Here is a 19,893-nt window from a genome sequence, read left to right on the forward strand (position 1 = left end):
TGTCAGGGAACCAGAAGCCCTCCACCCTCCTTGGCAAAAGTTGCCTAGGAGGTGTGGATGTGAAAGCTACTCTAGAAGACATCATCTTTGCATCTTCTGTTTTTAATTGTTTTCATCAATTGGCGCTCATTCTGGCCTCAGACCTGCTTCCAGGATGATTCAGCCCCTGAGATGAAGAACACCTCCCAATCTCTTGGACCACCCCCCACAAGCTCCAAATCAAAAGGAGTACTCAGCCTGAGCAGCTCATTTCTATTAAAAAGGCAAAACTTGAGCACTGATGAAAAACAGATGAATTTTTTTTTCTCCCTCTCTCTCTGAAACAGTTACTCTCTTCTACTGATGTGAAGTGACGTCAGCAAGGCCTGTCCTATCCCCTTGGAGAGAAGGGAGTGAGGAGGAGGGGATGGAAGGAGGGAGCTGGGAGAAAGAGCTAAAGAAAAAGAGAAAAAGCAAACCGGAGGAAGAGAGGACCGCGCAGGGGGTGGGAAGGACAGCATGGGAATGAGTCTTCTACACTCGGGGGCCCCAGTTCCACCAACAGTGGGCAAAACAATGCTTGCGAAGCTGGGGGTTGGTAGAACACCTTTCTTTCCTCTCCCGCGATCTACATATTCTAACATATGGAAAGCTTACAGGCCCTGTGCACTTATAGAAGCCGATAATGCATTAGCTCTCAGCAATATTTACAGCACCACTTTTAATACACACCAGATGGTTCGCGACTGTGCCGCCCCAGCCAGCTCACTCCTCGATTTTACTCGGCGGCACTTTGTTGCAATTACGCTCCATGCTGAGACCAATTTTATTGGTGACCTATTTTTCATATTTTGTAGCATTTTATGTTAAAAAAAAAACACCCATCTCTTCTCTGGCCTTTTTGCAAAGGGCAGCGTGCAAGAAGGGAGAGCTTAGGAGGACGGCGGGACTGTCTAGGTGGATATTAATATTTATCATGATGTTCCATACCTCGGGTTTAAGAGAGTCAACCGGATAGACATAAGTACTCCGGTCATTATGTTTGTTCACTCACCCCACTGTTTGTCAGACCCCCACGGACTGTCTACACGGCGCGCTTGCCTCCGAGTCAATACATCCGACCATAAATATTGTATTCCATTAATTATCACGCCACTGGGTGATCCCGGGCGCCGGCGTCCTCGAGCGACGCAGGGCAAATGAGGACGCTTCCTGTGCAGATTTCTAGGCTGGGAACCCCGCGGAAATTGCCGCAGAGCCTGGGAATTCCTAGAGCCCGGGCGCCCGGCTCGACTCGGGCTGGGCCCCGGCCGGCTGGCGGGGAGGGAGGCGGCGCGGAGGCCCGCCGCCGCCGGGAGCGCTCAATACCTGTTAGCCTGCCACGCAGAAGGCCACAGGGAGAATCCCATTTGGCACGCCGGGAAAGGCTTTCAACTTTATCTCCCGTCATGTAAATATCCCCGAGTGCCCGACTGTGGACTTTGTTTTGCAGCGAACAATATAAATATCCTATTTGCTACCACGCAGGTGTGCGCTTCCTAGTCAAACTCTTCTTTTTCTCTCTCCCTCGTTTATAGTAACTCTCTATACCCCCCCATCCCCTGGTTTAAAGAAGAAAAAAAAATTCACAGATGTTTACTTTATTGATATAACCTATACCATGGTTAGGCTGAGAATAATATGCCTCAACTCATAGTCATTTAGCAAATAATAGAGGCGTTCTGGATGCTTTCCAACGTTACACATGTACTTGGTCATAAAATGATACGTGAAAAAATTAACATCTGCTTTCCTAAAATAAAGTGTGCCAAGTAGCTTTTTATGAATGCGTTCCTCATTTTAAAAAGAAATATGGAGAGATAAACTGGCACACAGATGTATAGCATATTTATAATGGTTTTCGGATTTAAAGGTAGTGTATTCATTGCACAAGGCATTTTAAAACTGATGGTTTAAAAAGCTGCTTAACCCCAGACATCTTCGCATCCTGAAGAGTCTTTCACATTTTATTATTTAAAGAGGAATTTGTCATTGTGTATCAAGGCAGAACTACGGGCAAGTCGGCAAGTCGGGGCACTGCAGCCTGAACTCAACAGAAATTCCAACTCGCCTTTTATTTACCTAATTTCTCAGCAAGGTTCCCAGGCCCTTAAGAAGGCAGAGCTGGAAAGTTTAGTTGGGCTCTTTTTTGTTGTTGTTTAATTCCACTATTAGGAAATGAGGCCTACCTTTGAATTATTTCATTAGGGTTTGGCCTTTTGGGGGAAGGGGTGGGAACCATAATCATTAGTGGCTTTTTATTATTTCTACAATAAATGGCTAGATTCTTTGTTGAATAAGCTGCTTGAATGTTTTGCAGATGTTCCACTTAGACCAAATCTGACCCCCTATTTCCTCCCAAATAAGTCGCTTAAACTCTCCCACCGCTCGGGAGCATACTCCCCCATCCTGGCAAGTTTATAAGTGTGGGGCATATTCTTATGAAATTTCCACCTAACTGCACACACACATACATTCACACACACACACACTCCCACCCACTGAGCCTCTGAGCGTGGCAGAGGGTAAGAGAAGGGGGGGGGGTGGAAAAGACGAGAAACTGGTGAGGCGGAATGGGGAGGAAGAGGGAAGTCAGCGCAGTGGTTACACCCCTGTGCGGAGCGCGCCCGCCCCGGGCCCCTCACCCCCGCTTTGAGCCTCGGGCTTGAAACATGGGGGGTGGCCCCGGTCCGCGGGCCCCAAAGTGCCAGGAATCTTGATCTGTCCGGCGCCTGGGGCGTCGGCCTGCGGCCAGCCCCGCGGTCACCCCCCCCCCACCCCGAGCATCCTTCCCGCGGCGGCCGCGCGTGGGTACCCAGGCCGAACAAAGGCCTCGTGGGGCGTGGGGCGCGGGGCGCGGGCGCGTGAGCGGCCGGTGTGCCGCCGGGAGGGCCGGCCGGCCCGGGGTGCCCGGGCTGCCCGGGGTCTTCGGGACGTGCAAGGCGCGCCGGGCCTCGCGCCGGGCCGCGCTCCGCGGGCTGAGAAGTACTTGTCTGGCTCCGCGTTGGAGAAACCGCACCTCTCATCTCTCCAGCTCTTACTTGAAAAAGCACTTGGAAGAAACTCGTGTGTGTGTGTGTGCGTGCGTGTGTGTGTGCGCGTGTGCGCGCGCGGGGAGGGCCGCGGGGTGGGCCGGGGCCAGGCGGCGAGGCTGAGGGGGGCCGGCTGGGTGGGTGGATGGGGAGGAGGTTGGAGGCACAGCTCCTTTCTGAGTGACAGGACTCCTTTTCAAAGAGCAGAACGGCCAGGGGGGTTGGGGAGAGGCTCCTAATAAGAAGAGGAGAATTTTCAAGGTTTCGAAGAGTTCCTTCCCCCCGCCTTCCCCCTCCTTTAAAGACAGAGATCTCTCTTCCTTGTCTTGCCCTTTCCTTTTTCTTTCTTTTTAAGGTAGGAAGTGCGCGTGCCAACGTGTCTCACTGTGTTTCAGGAGGGAAAAAATGATCCATTAGCTTTAAAAAAGATCTTCTGGGGTTGGTAAAAAATTGTTGAAACATTTTAACATGTTTTTGTGGACTCACTGACCAGAGTGGGTAAGTCAAGCTCTCAGACAGAGGTCTTTAAGGATGAGGTGTTTGTGAGGGTAAGAAAGTTTTCCCTCATCCCACAACAAAACCCATCACAAGTTTACTTCTTACTAGAAAAGAGTGTGTCCTTATTTGAACACTTCGAAGGTGTTGGATGCCTCTGAGAAATCAGACTGGAAAAATAAAGCTCATCATCACACACGCGCGGAGTTTTGCAGCCTGTCTGGATTTCCAACTTAACCTTAGAAACAGGCTTATTATGTCCATTCTCAACCTCAGCTTTTTTTTTTTTTTTCCAGTGTTGTTGAAGGACCATGCCTTAGAGAGGAGAAAAACCTTCTTTAAAAAAAAAGATTTAAACCCACAGTACCAGTTGTTTGTTGTTGTTATCATGATTATGATGGTTATTATGTCATCCCTCCTTTTTGCACTTGATCTGATGAGAGAACTTTTTTAAAGAGTGTGAAATGAAGGACACAAAGACAGTATATCAATGAAAAGAAGAAAGTGGCCCTTTTAATGAGAACTAAAGAAAACCCAAATGTAGATGAAGTGTACCGTAAAAGATGCTTCAAAGTCCATCTTAATTCCCTTGGGCTCAGCCATCACAAACATGTGATAATTGGGAGTTCTGCTGGGAGGTAAGGCGGCTTTGGGGTGGGAAGCCTGCACACCGCACTTCCCTGCCCTCGAATTCCAAATAAATTTTAACCAAGAACTTGGAGACCTGATAGAACACAGATTTGGCTACTCAACTTTCAAATGCTATGTGCCCATTAGAATAATTTTTCTTTTTTCATTTTGAGTAACTAGGCTCACAGAGGGAGCTTCATCCTTCAGCCCACTTCACCCCCCAGCAGGTCAGAATATGCTGGGCCATATTCTAGGTTTTGACTATTATTTTGTGATCAACTCTGTTTAATTTTCTATTTATTTTTGGACCTCGGCCTTTCTGGATCACAGAAGTCCCCACAAGCAACCCAGCAATAAATCTGAACAAAAATAAGACAGATTTCCTCATCGATGTGTAATAAAGTTAAAGGACATTGTTTTGTCAGACAAGCGCTAAGTAGAAAATAAATCTCAGGGTCTGGGGAAACAAAACCGAGCGCTCCTGGCATGTGTGTAAATTTACTTTTAAAAGCAATAAATCAATGTTAAATTAAACAGCTGGGTACCCTGTCTAGGAGAAGCTTCCGTGTTTAAGAAGACCTTGATGGGAGAAATGTGCTATTTAACTAGACACCAATAACAACAAAAAAAAAAGTTAAAATTTTATTGTGATCTGAGGCAAGACTGGTCTGGGAACTTCTCTGAACTTCGCAGAGGAAGAGGGGAAGAGGAGGCAGTGTGGATTGTACCTACAATTTCCATCTTCAGATCTTTACATGTGTTTTGAGACATAAGGGGACAAGGAGGTTTCATAGAAACGTTTTAGATGTTTTGTAAATTGTCGCTTAAGCTCCTTACTGGCTTATGTTTGTTAAATGGGTTATGATTTTAGGGGATTTTTTTTTTCCTGTAAATACTATAACCTGTGGAGATGTTTTAATGAACATTTTGAGTATATTCTTTATGATTTTAGGGGATTTTTTTTTCCTGTAAATACTATAACCTGTGGAGATGTTTTAATGAACATTTTGAGTATATTCTTATCTAGCAGTTCCTTGATTCTCAATGTGATTATTTTGCACAGTAAATAGATTAGCAGAAAATAGAGAATTGCTATTTCATATCTGTTATGCCATGCCTTTATTCACTGAGAAGCAAAGCTGAGATTGGGGTAGCATGTAAAACTCAGTTGGAATATTTTAATATTCATTTTCTAAGGTTTTTGTTTGGTTGGTTGGTTAGGCTTTTTTTTTTTTTTTTCCACAAAACACTTCACTGGGAAAATTTGTATGTGTGGGGTGGGGGCAGGGGACAGAACAATAGAAAACCCAAGCTCTGCCTTCTGTAGTCTGTGAATCAATGAGTTATTATAAAGACAATATTCAATAGCAGGAAATTAGGAGTAGTTTAAGGCTAACATGTATGTCCAGGGATTTGCCCCACCACCAATCTGTAAATGAAATTCCAGAAAGAACCAACAGAAGTACTTTAGAAAGCAGACATGAGATGAACCCCTTAGTCTTTTTAATTCAGATCGACTTAGTTTAAAGGGAAAATATGGCATTTTTGCCTATCCAGAAACCAGCAATTTTTTTCCTTGATTTTCTTCACATCACAAATCTCAGAAGCTGTGTTTTGTTAGCTCAATTCCACAGAATATTCATATAATTAGGTAACATCTTTCAAACCTTAAAGATGGGGAAAGTGCTGTTTTCCCCCCTCAAGCTACAAACTAACAGGGCTATTTGGCAGCATGCTGGCCACCTTTGGACTTTGCTTCAGCCAAAGGAGATATCAAAGACCTGGTTGCCTGGAGAAGAATAAAGTTATATTATTTATATTTTGAAGGCAGCATCCAGTTTCCATGACCAGCCGTGCCTTGTTAAGGAAATCTGTGTCTCATGCCACTCAGAGATGGCTTGAATCGCCTGTCAGGAGACGTCTAGGCAGCCTTGTAAACTCAGAATGACTTCTCAAATCCTGCTAGGATTTCCCAGCGACGTGCTTTCCTCTGCGCCGAAGCCCTGGGAGTCGTGTCAGCCCAAGGTGAGCCTTTCAGGCGCTGATCTTTATCCCCATCTAGAGAGGAAGGTGCAGAATCAGCCAGCAGCGCTGGTTTTGGAGGTGGGGATGGTGGAAACGGAAAGGCCGCTTGTTCTAATTAAAGACAATGGGCAACCCTGTGAGGAGCTGTCCTTTAGCCTTCGCTTGAGGCAGAAAGGGTCTGTCTCACCTCAGGAGTTAAGTCTGTTTGAGCTGGCTGGTGGGGCGAAGACCAGAAGGCCCGCGAGCAGCGCTGGGCTCAGGTGAGACAGGGCCAGTGGGCAAGTCGCAGCGAGTGCATCTCGAAGCCCCCGTCACCTCCCAGTTCCCTCGCTGCTCTGCTCTCTGCTTGACTTTGATTCTAACTTTGCTTGCTAGATGGCGCTCGGCGTCTCAGGACTTTGCATTTCAGAATTAAAGCAGCTTTTTAGCACCGTTGTTCTCAACTAGTTGTGGGCATTTGATTAGCACAGTGCTGGTAAAGCTCTCACTGCCCTTGTTTCTGTCACCCTGGGTCACTTTTTGATTAAGGTAGCGCCCAGATGGGAGCTGCCCACCTTCATCTGTGTAATAATAAAATTTGTGCAACTCTGCACCTGAATTTAGGGCACATTTATGGCTCAATTACCAGCTCTGATGCGTTTCAGAAAGCACTTGGGTAACTTTTCCTCCAGTAATCTGATTGAGGTTTTCAGGAAGAAGATAAATCAGCAGGTCCAGACAGTTAGTTACAGCCCTTGAGGTTTACCACCAAGAGTTAACCTCCCGCTCCACCACTAATACCTATTTCCATTTCAAGATGAGTCAAACTAGTCTTAGGAAACTTATTACTTTGATTTATCATTATGGTATACCTTGCATTGATTTTAAAGTATTGTCACTTGTTTAAAGACCAAATACTAAATTTCAGGTCCATAAAGAAATGTGTTCCAATATTAGTAATAAAAGCTACCATAAAGCTTGTGAAGGGTGATTTGTGGATTCTAATGTATATTTATTTTAATCACGGGGTGATTCTTCTCAGATATTCAAAACACTTAAAAACAATCCTTTGTGTGGAAGCACAAAGAAACAGAATACCAACAGTTCTGTTTCTGATGGGAAAAAAATTAAGATGAGCCAAAAGGACCTGTATATTGTTTTGTCGAATGAAGATGTCACTTTCAGAGCACTCACTGCTCTCAAACCGTTGTGTGTCCCTTAAAGAAAAGGTTGCAGGTGAGGAAGGCAAATGGGGGAGGAAAAACCTTCCATGTAGATATTTTATGAACATTTTGGCAAAAGAGAATGAATGTAACTTGTTACTTGTCTTTTGGACTCAGAGAACTAATTCGTATAGAAATGTCCCATCTTCAGGAAAATCGGTAACACTCAGAGCTGGGTGGTTTGGAAACCTTTTGTCAAACCATGGCCGATTTGGTGGAGAACCCCGCAAAGCCTCTCTCTAGGTGTTAGGCTGAAACTAGCAGGCGCTGAAAACTTAAAGCGGAAAATTTACAACTTGATCAGCCCCAACCACAAACCAAAAAACCTGCTACTGGTGCAAACATACGTTCCAGATTAAGTTAGGCAAATGGCTCTAGTTTTCTCAGGGTTGAAAGTTGATCAGGAAAATTCAAAATTGAGTGAACTGTGCTTCCAGTGGATCACCGGATCCTCAAATGCTTATAAATCCCTCCCAACCACTTACTCAAGAGAGTTAATATATTTTATTACCTTCTTGAGAGCTTAGTTTATAATCTCTGGCAAATTTAATCCAATCAGGTATTACTTTCCAGGAACACATATAGTTTTAAAAGTTGGGTAAGTTGAAAACTAGGTGTATTCTCTTCTCTAATGTTAAACTGCTAGATAGCTAATGTGTTACTTTAATGCCTTTTCTATTTCTTCACATACACACCAACTTTAAAAAGCAGAAATTAAACTGTTGGATGTATTTGAAACTTTCTTTAAAGTTTCATTCATCAGAGGTGCAGGTGATTTTTTTTCACAGCATGAGACAAATAAGAAGAGAGTGTTACCCAAAGCTTTAACTATGTCAGGAGAGACTGAAATCATGATTTTTTTTTTTCAAATGGGGGTAAGTGTATTTTGCAACCTCCCTGTGGTCATACAACCATCTCCCAGCTCAGTCATTTGATGACCAGTCTGGCTATTAAGATGTCTTGTAAGCTAGTTTAGAATTACCTCCAGATTCTCCAAGATGGCTAGCTCCCTAGGCAAGTTGCAGAAGATGGAGCCTGGCAGCAGACACCTTGGGTCCCTTCTTATCTCGGGATAGAAAGTCACTCCCTATTACCTACCTGAATTTGAAGGATCATCCTGCAGATTTTAACTAATATTGTCTTGTTGAAGTTTGGTAGTTATTGTTTACATGGCTCTCCTCCCCAAGGGGTCTTGGAAAGTGTTTAAGAGATTACTGATTTCCAAGAAACCAAACAAAGAAATATGTTCTTTTATAATATGTGAAATACACACTTTTCTTTAACTAAATAGTGTATATTTGACATTGACAAATGCACAAGAGACAGGAAAGTTATTTTAAATGACTTTGAAGGAGAACAAATAAATAGGACAGAAGCAATCCTCTAGAAGAGTGGGATTGGAATTAAAGAAAAAGTTTGGAATAAGGTGCATGGGGGTGGCCATCTATGCTGTAAAATGGTTTAAAGTTGCATCGAACACATACAGGTGATGAGCAAACATCAGCGGAGAACCTCCTTTCGGGGGACCTAATCATTATCATTCAGTGTCTTGATTGTGATTTGTCTCCTTAAAAGGAGTTTTCTTGTACTTCTTTTCACCACGTTTTTCTCTGGCAAAGGTGGTCCTGAAATATCCACCCAGGTCTGGGAGTTTCTGATTTACTTAGACTAACCCAGAAAAGTCATTCTGAAACTGTGTCAAGAATACACTTTTTTTTTAAAGTAAGAAATTCCTGATTAATAAACTAGGAATCTTAGTCACTTTGTCCCCAGGTCATAAGGAAAAATCTCCAGTCAAGGAAAGAGGTTCCCAAAAACCCAGACTGAGGGAACAAATGTTAGGCACCCAGGAGTTCAGTAACTGCTCTGTACTTCCCCCAAATCACCACAAGTCCCCCGAACCAACAGAGGAAAGCCCCATGTCCTTCACACCTGATTCCCTTTCTTGTTACCGAACCTCGAACCTCGGTGGGTAAGAATGAATTTACCCAAAGATGGCAGCTCAATTCATAGAATAAGCTCTGGGAAAATATACCAACCGAAGACATTCAAACATTATCATGATATTTCAGTGGTATTTCACCACTGGGAGGTGGATCCTGGTCAAGAATATTCGAATCTCTGAGTCACGATTATTCAACAGGTCCCCTTTGCTATCCTGCACACTTCAGCTGCCTCGCAGCCTTTGCCTAGTTTTCACAGGGTCATGCCGCTCGTTTAAAATAGCTCCCAGCGTGGCTGAGTTTCTCTTGTAGCACGGACTTGTCTTAGAGTTTGGACAAAACGACTCTTGACACCACAAAACTGACCAAACTATGAGAAAGAAAAATTATCTTTGGGGATAACTCAGCAGTGACTTTGCACACCATAAAGGGGGCAAACATTTTGTGCAAGCAGCGTTGTGTGAGAAAACAGACTGAATTGTTAACCTGTGAAATATTTCATATTTGTATGTCTTAAGAGATAGAACAATAGAGTTTTGAAGCTGAATTACCGCTAAACTGAGGAATTCACAGGAAATTTTCATTGTAATACTGTGGCAAATAGAGGATCATTTTATCCTGAAACGTATTGTAATTCACCACTATACAAAGGCAGTTTTGTAATCAGTTTATCGAGGCTGTTTTAGAGGAAAGAAACCCCCTACCGTAAGATACCAAAATTCTTTCCCCTTTTCACTTTCCTGGCCCTTTCTGATCAAGTTTGGATCAAGCTGATTTGAAACGATTTTTGTACAATCGATATTTTAATAGAAATTTGGTTTTGGCCATCTTGCCTACTCAGAATAGAATACTTTTCCTCCTCAAAGTCGATTCAAGAGAGTAGATGATTAGAACAGGGTTCCGGAGGCAAGGAAGAGGTTTCACTCAAAGTCCAACAAGTGAGGCAAGTTTCAGTAAAGGAAGGTGCAGTTGGAAATCTTTAAAAACTAGTCTTTAGCGTGCTGACTTATATGTTGCTAGGGAGATGACGCAATGAAAAGACACCAGCGGAAAGTGATCTTTATTGTACTTTGCTTAACCCTACGGTAAAACGGAGATCCAAACAGGGAGACCTGCGGAAATTTGGATCTTGGAGTTGAGGTCTGAAAGCAGGAAAAGTGGTAGTGGTGGGTCCTAAGCCGGTCGCGCCCCCGCTTCAGTGCTGTCAGATGAGTTTCTGGCAAGCTCTTTAGCGCGCCGCGGACCGGGCGCCCGCTGCAGAGCCACCTGCTACCGGGAGGTGATGAGCCAGCACCTGGGCGCACCCCGGGGACACGGCTCCAGCCCCGGACAGAGCCGTGCGACCGAGGGCCCAGTGGGTCTGGACGTGCGGCTCTCGGACCACAGGTCTCTCGTGGCTGAGATCACCAGCCCAGGGAGGATGCAGCTCATAGTAGAGAGCTCTTAAAGCGGTGAGCCGGTCCAGCTCTGGCCAGCGCGGAGGTGGTGGTGAAAAGTTGGTCAAAGTTGCGGCTAAGACTTCTACCCAAGCGACTGAGAGCGGCGCTGCTTTCATGATAAAGTGGATGCAAATTCGGGGAGCAGGAAAATGGTGTGTCAACTGGGGGGCACTCTAGTTAACACCGGGCACGGAGCAAGCAAGCCTCTCCACCCACAAACTGTAGACTTTTAAAACCCATTGTCGCTTTGGGCTCAGATCGTAAGATTTTGAGCCAGTTTCCTATGGTGAGGGGGTGGTCGGAGAGAGGAATCAGGCGAGGGCTGGAACTTCGGGGTTCTGGCGGAGGGGAGCGGGAAGGGGGCGCGCTGGGGTGCTGTCCATGGTGCTGGGAAGAACGCGGCTTCCTTTCGCTTCATTTTGCGGCACCCAAACCGAGCTCAGGTGTTTAAAAAAAAAAAAAAAAAAAAAAGGAGACGGAGAAACCGAAAAGTTGAGCCGCTGAGGTTTTTTTTCTTCTTCCCATGAATGTGGAGAATATGCATAATGATGTATAATTTAAACAGCTCTCTACGAGAGTTCTACCCTATTTCTCTGTCTGCACAGCTGAGTCAGCAGCGGTAACTGGTCATTACAGGGCGGTTTCCTCCTTAAAGTGTTCCAATTTTTCGAAGTAATGTAATTATCAATTACTGACATACAAAGTAAAGAGGGAGGAGGAAAGAAGAAAGGGTGATTTGAGACTTTTAACATATCCCAAGGCACTTAGCTATTTTCAGGTTTGATACCATATACTAATACCACAGCATGACTTAGCCCATTAGATAATATGAGCTTACTGAGAAATTATTTTTAAAAATATCATATATTTAAATAATTCTCTAAACTTCATGCTAGCCAAATACTGCAGTTATTATTTTTGTTGTTGTTGTTGTTAGCAAGAATAAAAGAAGTGGTTTATCTATTGTGGTGTGTGTGTGAATGAATCTGAAATGGCTGATTTCACTTTAAGCTTCAAAATGGTATTATAACAACTGCATTCTCTTAAAACAAATTTTGATTTCTTAAAAGACAGGTGCCCAGAAAGAAAGCAATATACAAATAGCAAGTATCTCAAAATTAGAATAGAGAACTAAATAGAAACATTGCTTATCTAGGAAGCACTTGAGAGAAAAAAATATATATAGGTTTTACACTTGTGTAAAATACATGTTTTTTTAACAAAAAGTGTGTGTGTGTAGGTGTGTGTGTGTGAAACCATGTGACAGAATTTCAGGTAGAATATTAACTATGTTTGGTCAAACCAGAAATGTGAAAAACATGGCTAATTGTGTTAACATGAAAAATCTTAGCCTTAGCAACTTGAATCCATGTGACAATGAAGAAGGGACAAGAATTCAAACAGCTGACACAATGATCAGCAGCAACTGACAGCATCTCATTTGATATTTGATATCAAGCACTAGATCAATATTTGTGAGATCAATGCAATTTTAATGGTTTTCTTTTGAAACTGTATGAAAGCCAAATTGTGACACTGTGCTAGGGTTATTTTTAGAGCTGGCTATTCCAGGGGATGATATTAAGTAATTTACTGAGGCAAAGCAAAAAGAAAAAAGAAAAAAAGCAAAAGCAACGCCCCTCTCCACAAAATCTCCAAACCAAAACCACCACAACAAACCATCAATATTTCTTCAGTTGATATAAATCCTGATTATCAGTACCCAGAGAAGGTAGAACATTTATTGGGAAAAAGCCATGTAATTATAGTTAAAACAAAGAAGAAAACAACCCTGTGGGAAACTATTTGGAGGTACATGAAGATGAACTGAATCAGAGGTACCTTTTTCAGGCACAATGGGATTAGGTAGTACTTGAGCAAAAAGAAATGAAAATGGTAGAGAAAGCTAGCTCTTTCAGCTATAGGGGCAATTGCTCCATGTGTGGAATTCTGTGTGAAGTTAACAGGTTTTTCTGTGTCCTAGGCAGAAGAGAAAACTGAGACCCCTATCTGAAACTCATCGTAAGGTCCCACAAAGGTCACATGGAGGAAAAAAAGTAATTAGGCATACATATTGTATATTTATACATTAAAAATAAAATGCAAATTGATCTCAGAGGTACATAGGTCCCTAACCTATAAATCTTTAAATGGTAATTGAGAAGGGTTCTACTCTTTTTCAGTCTTTACTGCTTAGTCAGACAGCAATGTTAACTCATTTGCTCACCAGCTCATTCTGACAAAAAAAGCTAAACTTTGTTTTTACATTTTCAGTTTTGAGGAATTTTCAGCCAGAGGAATCCAAGACAAACAGCAGTTTCTGGGGAGGTAGATGAAGGGTGGAGCAGAGAGAGCATAATAACCAGGTGAACCTTTTGGAAAGACAGTAACAAGGTGAGATGTGGTGTGCTCCTGATAAGCAGATGTTTAAGTTTTTGCACTAAAAAAGAAGAGTTTTCCACTTGCAATTCAACTTTAATTAAGAACTTGGGAGAGATTGGTTTCTTTTTTGCTTGAAATAATAGGACACTTTGGGAAATTTCAGATGCCTGACCTAAAGACTTCTCCCTCTCCAAGGCAGAGAATAAAATACTTCAAAACCATGCAATTCTTAAAATTTTTAGCTCAGTGTTTCTCTTTTTCTAATGTTTTTCTTGATGAAAGTAAATTACATGATAAAGAAATTATTAATTTATTATTACTAACAGATCACTTTAAAAAAAGGCATTGTATTATATGCTTTTAAGTGAAATACAGACCTAGTTCTCTTGCAGTAGAATTAAATCATGCACCTAGTATACTCCTTAAGAGCCTAGGTAAAAGTATATTTTCCAGGATTTTGAATAACAGTCACTCTCTGCATGTGTCTCTCTGTTGCATTTTATTTCGAGTCTGGCTGATTGCCTATAAACTAAAGACACCAACAGTTTATATCAACTCTTCTTTAATGAAATAAAGCCAACCTTAAACACACACATTACATACAGATAATTTACAGATGCAAATGAACTTGAGGCATTCAAAAATATTTATTACAATGTCTTGCAGAATTTCAACATGAAAAATTTAAGAGAAAGTAAATTTACAAACAATCCTCATGACCAACATATATGGAATACCTACTAGGTTACTTGCACCGAAAAGACATACATATACAGTGTATGTTGTCCATCCTGGCGGAATGGCCATATAGACCCCTGGGTGGACATGTACATGTATGTGTGTACACATACACACAGACACATATGCATATATACATATTTTTCTGTTAGGTCTTTAAAAAAACCCTGAGTATTCCAAAAAAGGAAATGAACTTTATATTCAATTGCGGTTAATTTGAAGTTCAATTTGGCTCATCATAATTTGACCAATAATTTTTTACCTGATAGCATGAAGGGCAATACTTAGAATTTAAAAGTTTAGCGTTCCAAAAATGCTGCTCTTCTTAAGCCACTTTGAAGTAATGCTAGTCAGTTTAAGATCCAGATCTACATGTTAATCTCTAGTTTTGCCTTCAAACAGAATTCAGTTACAAAGAACTTGGAAAGATTTTGAATCTATTCAGGAGAGGAAAACTCTTTAATTTTCTGAGGAGTAAAAACTCCCCAAGAAACTTCATATAGCTTCTTAGATTTTGCTTAGCATACGTGATAAAACATTGATTGTTGCAGTTTGGTGACCCATGAAATTTGGGGGTTAGTTTTCTCTTCAGACCAGAGCATATAATTATGCAAATAAAGAGCTGTCACTGATCTAGTGAAATACTCACAAACACATGCACTCTGAAATTGGACAGAAAAGTGAAAATGGTTGGTGATGTGATGGTGCCATGGTTTGTTTTCCTGCCAAGTTTCTATCCAAGTTCATTATTCAAATTGTAAACTTTAAAAAGAGACATATCATTCGTGGGGGTGTTGGTTGTCTTTTCATTTCAGATTCTTTGTATTGGTACTCCAGGCTGGCTACAAAGTACAGTTCAACATTATTTTACCTATGACAGTCTCCCATGTTACCCAGTGCATTAGCCAAGGAAGAAAAAGTGGAATGATCTGGAAAGAAAAATGCAGGGCCTCTCTAGATTTCACTCTAGAAACATGTTTCATGTCTGTTTCAAATAGAACTCAACAATACAAAGAATATAGTGAAAGGTTTTTTTAAAAAAAACAAATCTCAAGGCAAAGGACTGGGAAAAATTGCCTGTAAGGCCTCATGGATTAAGCCAAATTTCCATTTTCAAGCTTTTTTCCATTCAAAAGGAAAAGGCTGGTCACTGCATGATATCCACTTAATGGTCAAACTTTCAGGACGATTTTCTCCTATCTAGCAATTAAAGCCCACTACATAATATTTGGTGACTTTAACCTTTAAGGTTCATTTATAATTACCACTCCTCTAAAACCTCTGTGCTAAGAATTAACAAGAGTTCTTGAATGTAACCATGCTCTTTGGCATCAAGGTCTCCCAATTCCAAAGTTACCATTGCGCAGGCTGTTGCATAATTTCAGATGTCACAGAGAGTTCCACTGATGAAATCTGAGAAGGCTCATGTCAGACCACTGACTGCTAAAGACATCACTACATGAAAGATCAGTGGTGTGAAACTTTAAAAACATCGATCCAAATGAATCAATTAAATCAACATTCATCCCTCCTAAGTGTGAGGTTTAAAACTATCATTGTTGCCTTTTTTTTTTTTACCCTACATAGATTTTGAGATAAATGCTGGAATGCTTTGATGGCTATTCTGTTCTCGAATCTCTGTTAATCGACTTTGTGCTATTTTCCTCTTTTCAACATCTTCCACTTGGTGTACATTCTTTACTTTTAGTACAGTGCATGACAGTCGCAGTGCTTCAAATCTAAAACCGCCTAACAAAGCTGACGCTTTAGGTAGGGTAGCTTTAAGCTCTGTGAAGTGTTGATTAAAAACCCTTTCCCAGACTCAAACTGATCTTTTTGGAGATTAATAGAATATTAGATAAAAGGAAGACGAACAATTCAAGAGACTCCCACTCAGTCACACTATACAAGGAAGGAAGGAAGGAAGGAAAGTATTCAATTTTTGAAAGGGGGTACCTCCCGGAGTCTTTTATTTTATATTATTATACCTCCTAATAAGTAATCATGAAATAACCACCACTATTATCCTTTTTTGCCACCCATATTTCAAAAACGAGACTATCTTACATTTATTTAAAGACTTTTTTTTTTTCACTATAGAGGCATAGGAAAAGTTTTTGAGAAAATTTTAGACTTTCTGTAATAGTAATCTTTCTGAAATGATCCAGGATTACAGACACGGAAAGGAACTTGTCAGTTTACAGTTACAATCATGATTACAACGGGAGACACACATGTGTCTGGATTGAAACCACCCCCCCACCAGGTAATCCAGAGAAAAATGAAAAATTCTAATGTATTAGTACTGCTAATACAGGAAACATTATTTTGTCATCCACACTCCCTCAAAGGAGTTACTGGTTTTAAAGAAGGAAAAGCTGTGAAATACATGTAAACAGGATATTTTTAGATTAGAGGTAATAATACATCCAGGATCTATATAGGGATTTGGGAGCAATTTAATCTCAGCAGACTCCTTCTGGAAAACACATTTGTTTACCATATATAGTAAAGTATATTTTATAAAATGATACTTTAACGACAGGTTCTAATTTCCTTGTAGCTAAGGAGATATTTTAGGTCTTAAAAACAAACATTAGCTTTGTGAAAGTTCCAACTTAAAGAGTGACTCAACTGAAGTTAGGATATTAGTTTACAGCAATAATGATAGTAAGAATAAGCAGCTATAAGGTTTAAAATATTGATAAATGCTGTCCCATCATTCTTTTAAAATTTCTGCTTTTACTGACCTCTATGTGTGATAAAATCAACTTCTGAACAAGAATAATACATCACTGAATATTGGGAAAATTGTTTTTTATTTTAAAATAGCAAACAGAAATATATCATATATAGGAAACTCCTGTGCCTTAGGTTTCTTTTGGTATAAACAATAATGTAATCCAAGTTGAAGCACAAGGTAGAAACTTGAGAAAAGAACAATTATTACATCTCCTCCTTCCCCATTCAAATATCCATGAAAACCTTTAATGGCTGTATGGTTATGTACCTTTAGAAAGCTCCAAAGCCAGGATCTGGCTTTTAAGTTTTAACAGGACTGTTCTGAACCTTAGATTTATCAGCAACTCCCTGCTTCCCATTACACTTCCTCTAAGAACTCACTATATAATTAAAAAAAGAAAGATAAAAGCCCACTTCCAAACTTTAAACCCCTACTCTGCTGAAAACTTGTCTAAAGAAATCAGAGTGGGAGATCAGAGCAGAAACTTTGTTAACCCTTATCTCGTTCAAGCAGGCGGGCTGCTACCAACTGACTGTTGTTATTCTGGGAAAATTGAGGTGAATATAATAGTATTATATTTATACCAAGAAACCTATAATCAACAGGTTACAAAAAAATTCCACATTACAAGGAATCTTACCAGTAATCAGCCGGAGATCTAGGGTGGGTTGCCTAGCTCTCTCCCGGTGGCAACAGCTTAGATCCACAAGTAGAAACTATATTTACACAACTTAAGTTTGCAAATAGCTCTCTATAGATAGTTAAGTAAGGCCTAACAACCCAGTAGTTTTAAAGGCAATTAAAGAGTGATTTACTCCAGTTACCCCTAAAGGTTTTTAAAGAGAGAGGTGAGAAAACTGAAGAGAAGGAATGGGAGTGATCTGGTTTATAATCCGAGCGTATTTGCTCTAATTCAGTTGTAGAAGCTTCACAAACTGACAAGTGCTGATTAAAAAAACAAAACAAAACAATAAAATGAGTTCCCTGTGAACATTTTCAGATACTGTAAACACCACACAATTTATAACACTTTGAAAAATACATACAATCCATATCAATTCTCAAAGCCTGTCAATGGAAGGTATCATTAGTTAACACAGTTCACCACTGCTTCTAAAACAGAAAACACTGCAGACCAACATGCTTGACATTGTTGGAGTTATACATTTCAAGGACTTGGATAAAATGATGTTTTGATTTTTCCACCTATGTTGCTTCTGCTAAAATAACATCAAAAGATATTCATATAAGACTACTCAAGATAGATCACCTTAACTTAGCATCATTAAAATTATGAGAACTAATTAAAGCACTTGTGTACCAAACACAGATACTATCAGTTTTAAAACCTGCTGAAATCGATTCATAATATAAAAACAATGAGGTTTTTTTTTAAAGTTATTTTTCTGAGGAGTCAGACAGTCCTAAGTCATTTTGGGTACATTTTATCATGTCCTCAAATAAGGCAGGCATATTGTTGAATATACTTTAAAAAAGGATGGAAAAATATTAAATTCAGATTCTCACTTATTAGAAACAGAATCGTCACTAGGTAATTAAATTCTACAAGTAATTAAAAAATTGATAATGTTAAGATTTAACATATGAATTTAAAAGTCAGCAAAATCTTAACTTATTTTACCTCATATTTCACAGTGTTGGTGGCCAGATCTTAGCTGGACTAAAAAACTTAACTGTTGAAACTGTAGGACAAAAGCTTACAGAGGAGGTGGACTACTACGAATTATACCATTGGGTTGGGAGGAGAAAAGTCTTTCACACTGTTGGAGCAGAAAACTAAAAAGAATCATCTCAGCTCCACTATGTCTTTCAGGAAGGAAAAGGTTCAAGAGCACGTAGGTTCATTTTCCTGATGAGGATAAAAAATTATCTCCCTAAAAAGGCCTAACAACCCCCACCCCCAACACTCAGAACATATCAATCCAGTTAGGATTAACGACAAGAACAACAAACTTCCTCTACATTAAGATTTAAACAAGACTTAACTATGCTATCTAAATTACAACGCTACCCAATACACATTGTGTATTTTAGAAAGTAAATTCTAATGATGAAGTTGGAAATTTCACTGAAAATGAAACCTTTCACCCATATACTTAAACGATTTGCTCAACGTTATGCATTGGTTTAAACACTCTCTTCTGCAATTAGAGACCTGTATAAAGTCTCATATTCAACTGGCAAGGATTTTCCACCATAACGTGGATTCGGTACTTTATCCAAGTTCTTTTTTTTTTTTTTTTGGTGTGTGTGTGCACTTCTGGTTTCAAAAATAAGATTGTTAGGGAGCGCACAAGTTGCCCTCCCCAAACTACACAGTACATCACCGCATACATGCTCTGAATTTGAACTTGGCTTTGGGGGGTTTGAGTTTGGTTTTGGATGAGGAATGGTATAACTTCTTAAAAAAAAAAAAAAAGACGTAAGACCTCCTTAGGGAAAATTCTATTTAAAATGGGAGTTTTTAAGTCTAGAATAAAGTTTGCTTGGTTTCGGAGAGAGGGAACAAAAAGATTCTATTGAAAATGGGAGTTTTAAGTCTAGAATAAAAAGTTTGCTTGGGTTCGGAGAGAGGAAAAAATGGACACGATTCTGGGTAAAGTGTTGGGGGGGTGGGGGGGGGCGCGGGAGCGGTGCGGAGACGGGCGGTAGGACCGCGCGGACGCCGCTCGCCCCGCAGCGCCCGCGCGGGCTCCGTCGGGATCGTCGGAGGCGCGCCGGCCGCGCCGGGCAGGGCGCCGTCAGCCTCAGTCGGCGGGCTGACGGGCGGCGCGGAGCCCCGGGCTCGGCCCGCAGGAAGCGTCGGCGCGACCGGTGGACCCGGATTGCTTTGACAGTTGCACTCATCTAGAAATAATGCCGAACGCCGTTTAGATGTGTCTATATATATATATCACGGCCCTGTGGCCCGAGGGGGAAAACAATCTAATGAGGGGCTGGGAGCCGGCTCGCCGGGGCCGGCGGGGTGTGTGTGTGTGGGTGTGGGTGTGTGTGTGTGGAGGGGTGAGGCGGGCGGACGCCGGCTCCGGGGCGCTTCCTCGCCCCCCCCGCCCCCCTCCGCGTCCTCGCTCTCGCTCTCCTCTTACAGCTCTTCGTGCTTTATTCGGTGCGAGCGCCGCGTCAGAGCCGGCTTGGGGGAGCTGTTCTTGGCCTCGGAGGCTTCGGTGAAGAATTTGAAAATAGACGGGAAGCTCTTCCAGGAAGTGAGCTCGTGGCGGTCGGTGC

The 19,893-nt window shown here is 41.4% G+C and overlaps 1 protein-coding gene across 3 annotated transcripts in view; it reads right to left on the reverse strand.

Moving 5' to 3' along the window:
* Positions 1-16,704: 16,704 nt before the first annotated feature.
* FAM172A (family with sequence similarity 172 member A) overlaps positions 16,705-19,893 on the reverse strand; it is a 394,773-nt gene continuing 391,584 nt past the window's right edge. For all 3 annotated transcript variants that reach the window (XM_043913602.1, XM_043913603.1, XM_043913594.1), the window contains one exon: positions 16,705-19,893. In XM_043913602.1, the coding sequence (XP_043769537.1) occupies positions 19,751-19,893 (143 nt within the window). In that variant the 3' untranslated portion in view covers positions 16,705-19,750.

This window comes from Cervus elaphus, chromosome 9 (assembly GCF_910594005.1).
Source record: "Cervus elaphus chromosome 9, mCerEla1.1, whole genome shotgun sequence".
In the NCBI taxonomy this organism is placed as follows: Eukaryota; Metazoa; Chordata; class Mammalia; order Artiodactyla; family Cervidae; genus Cervus; species Cervus elaphus.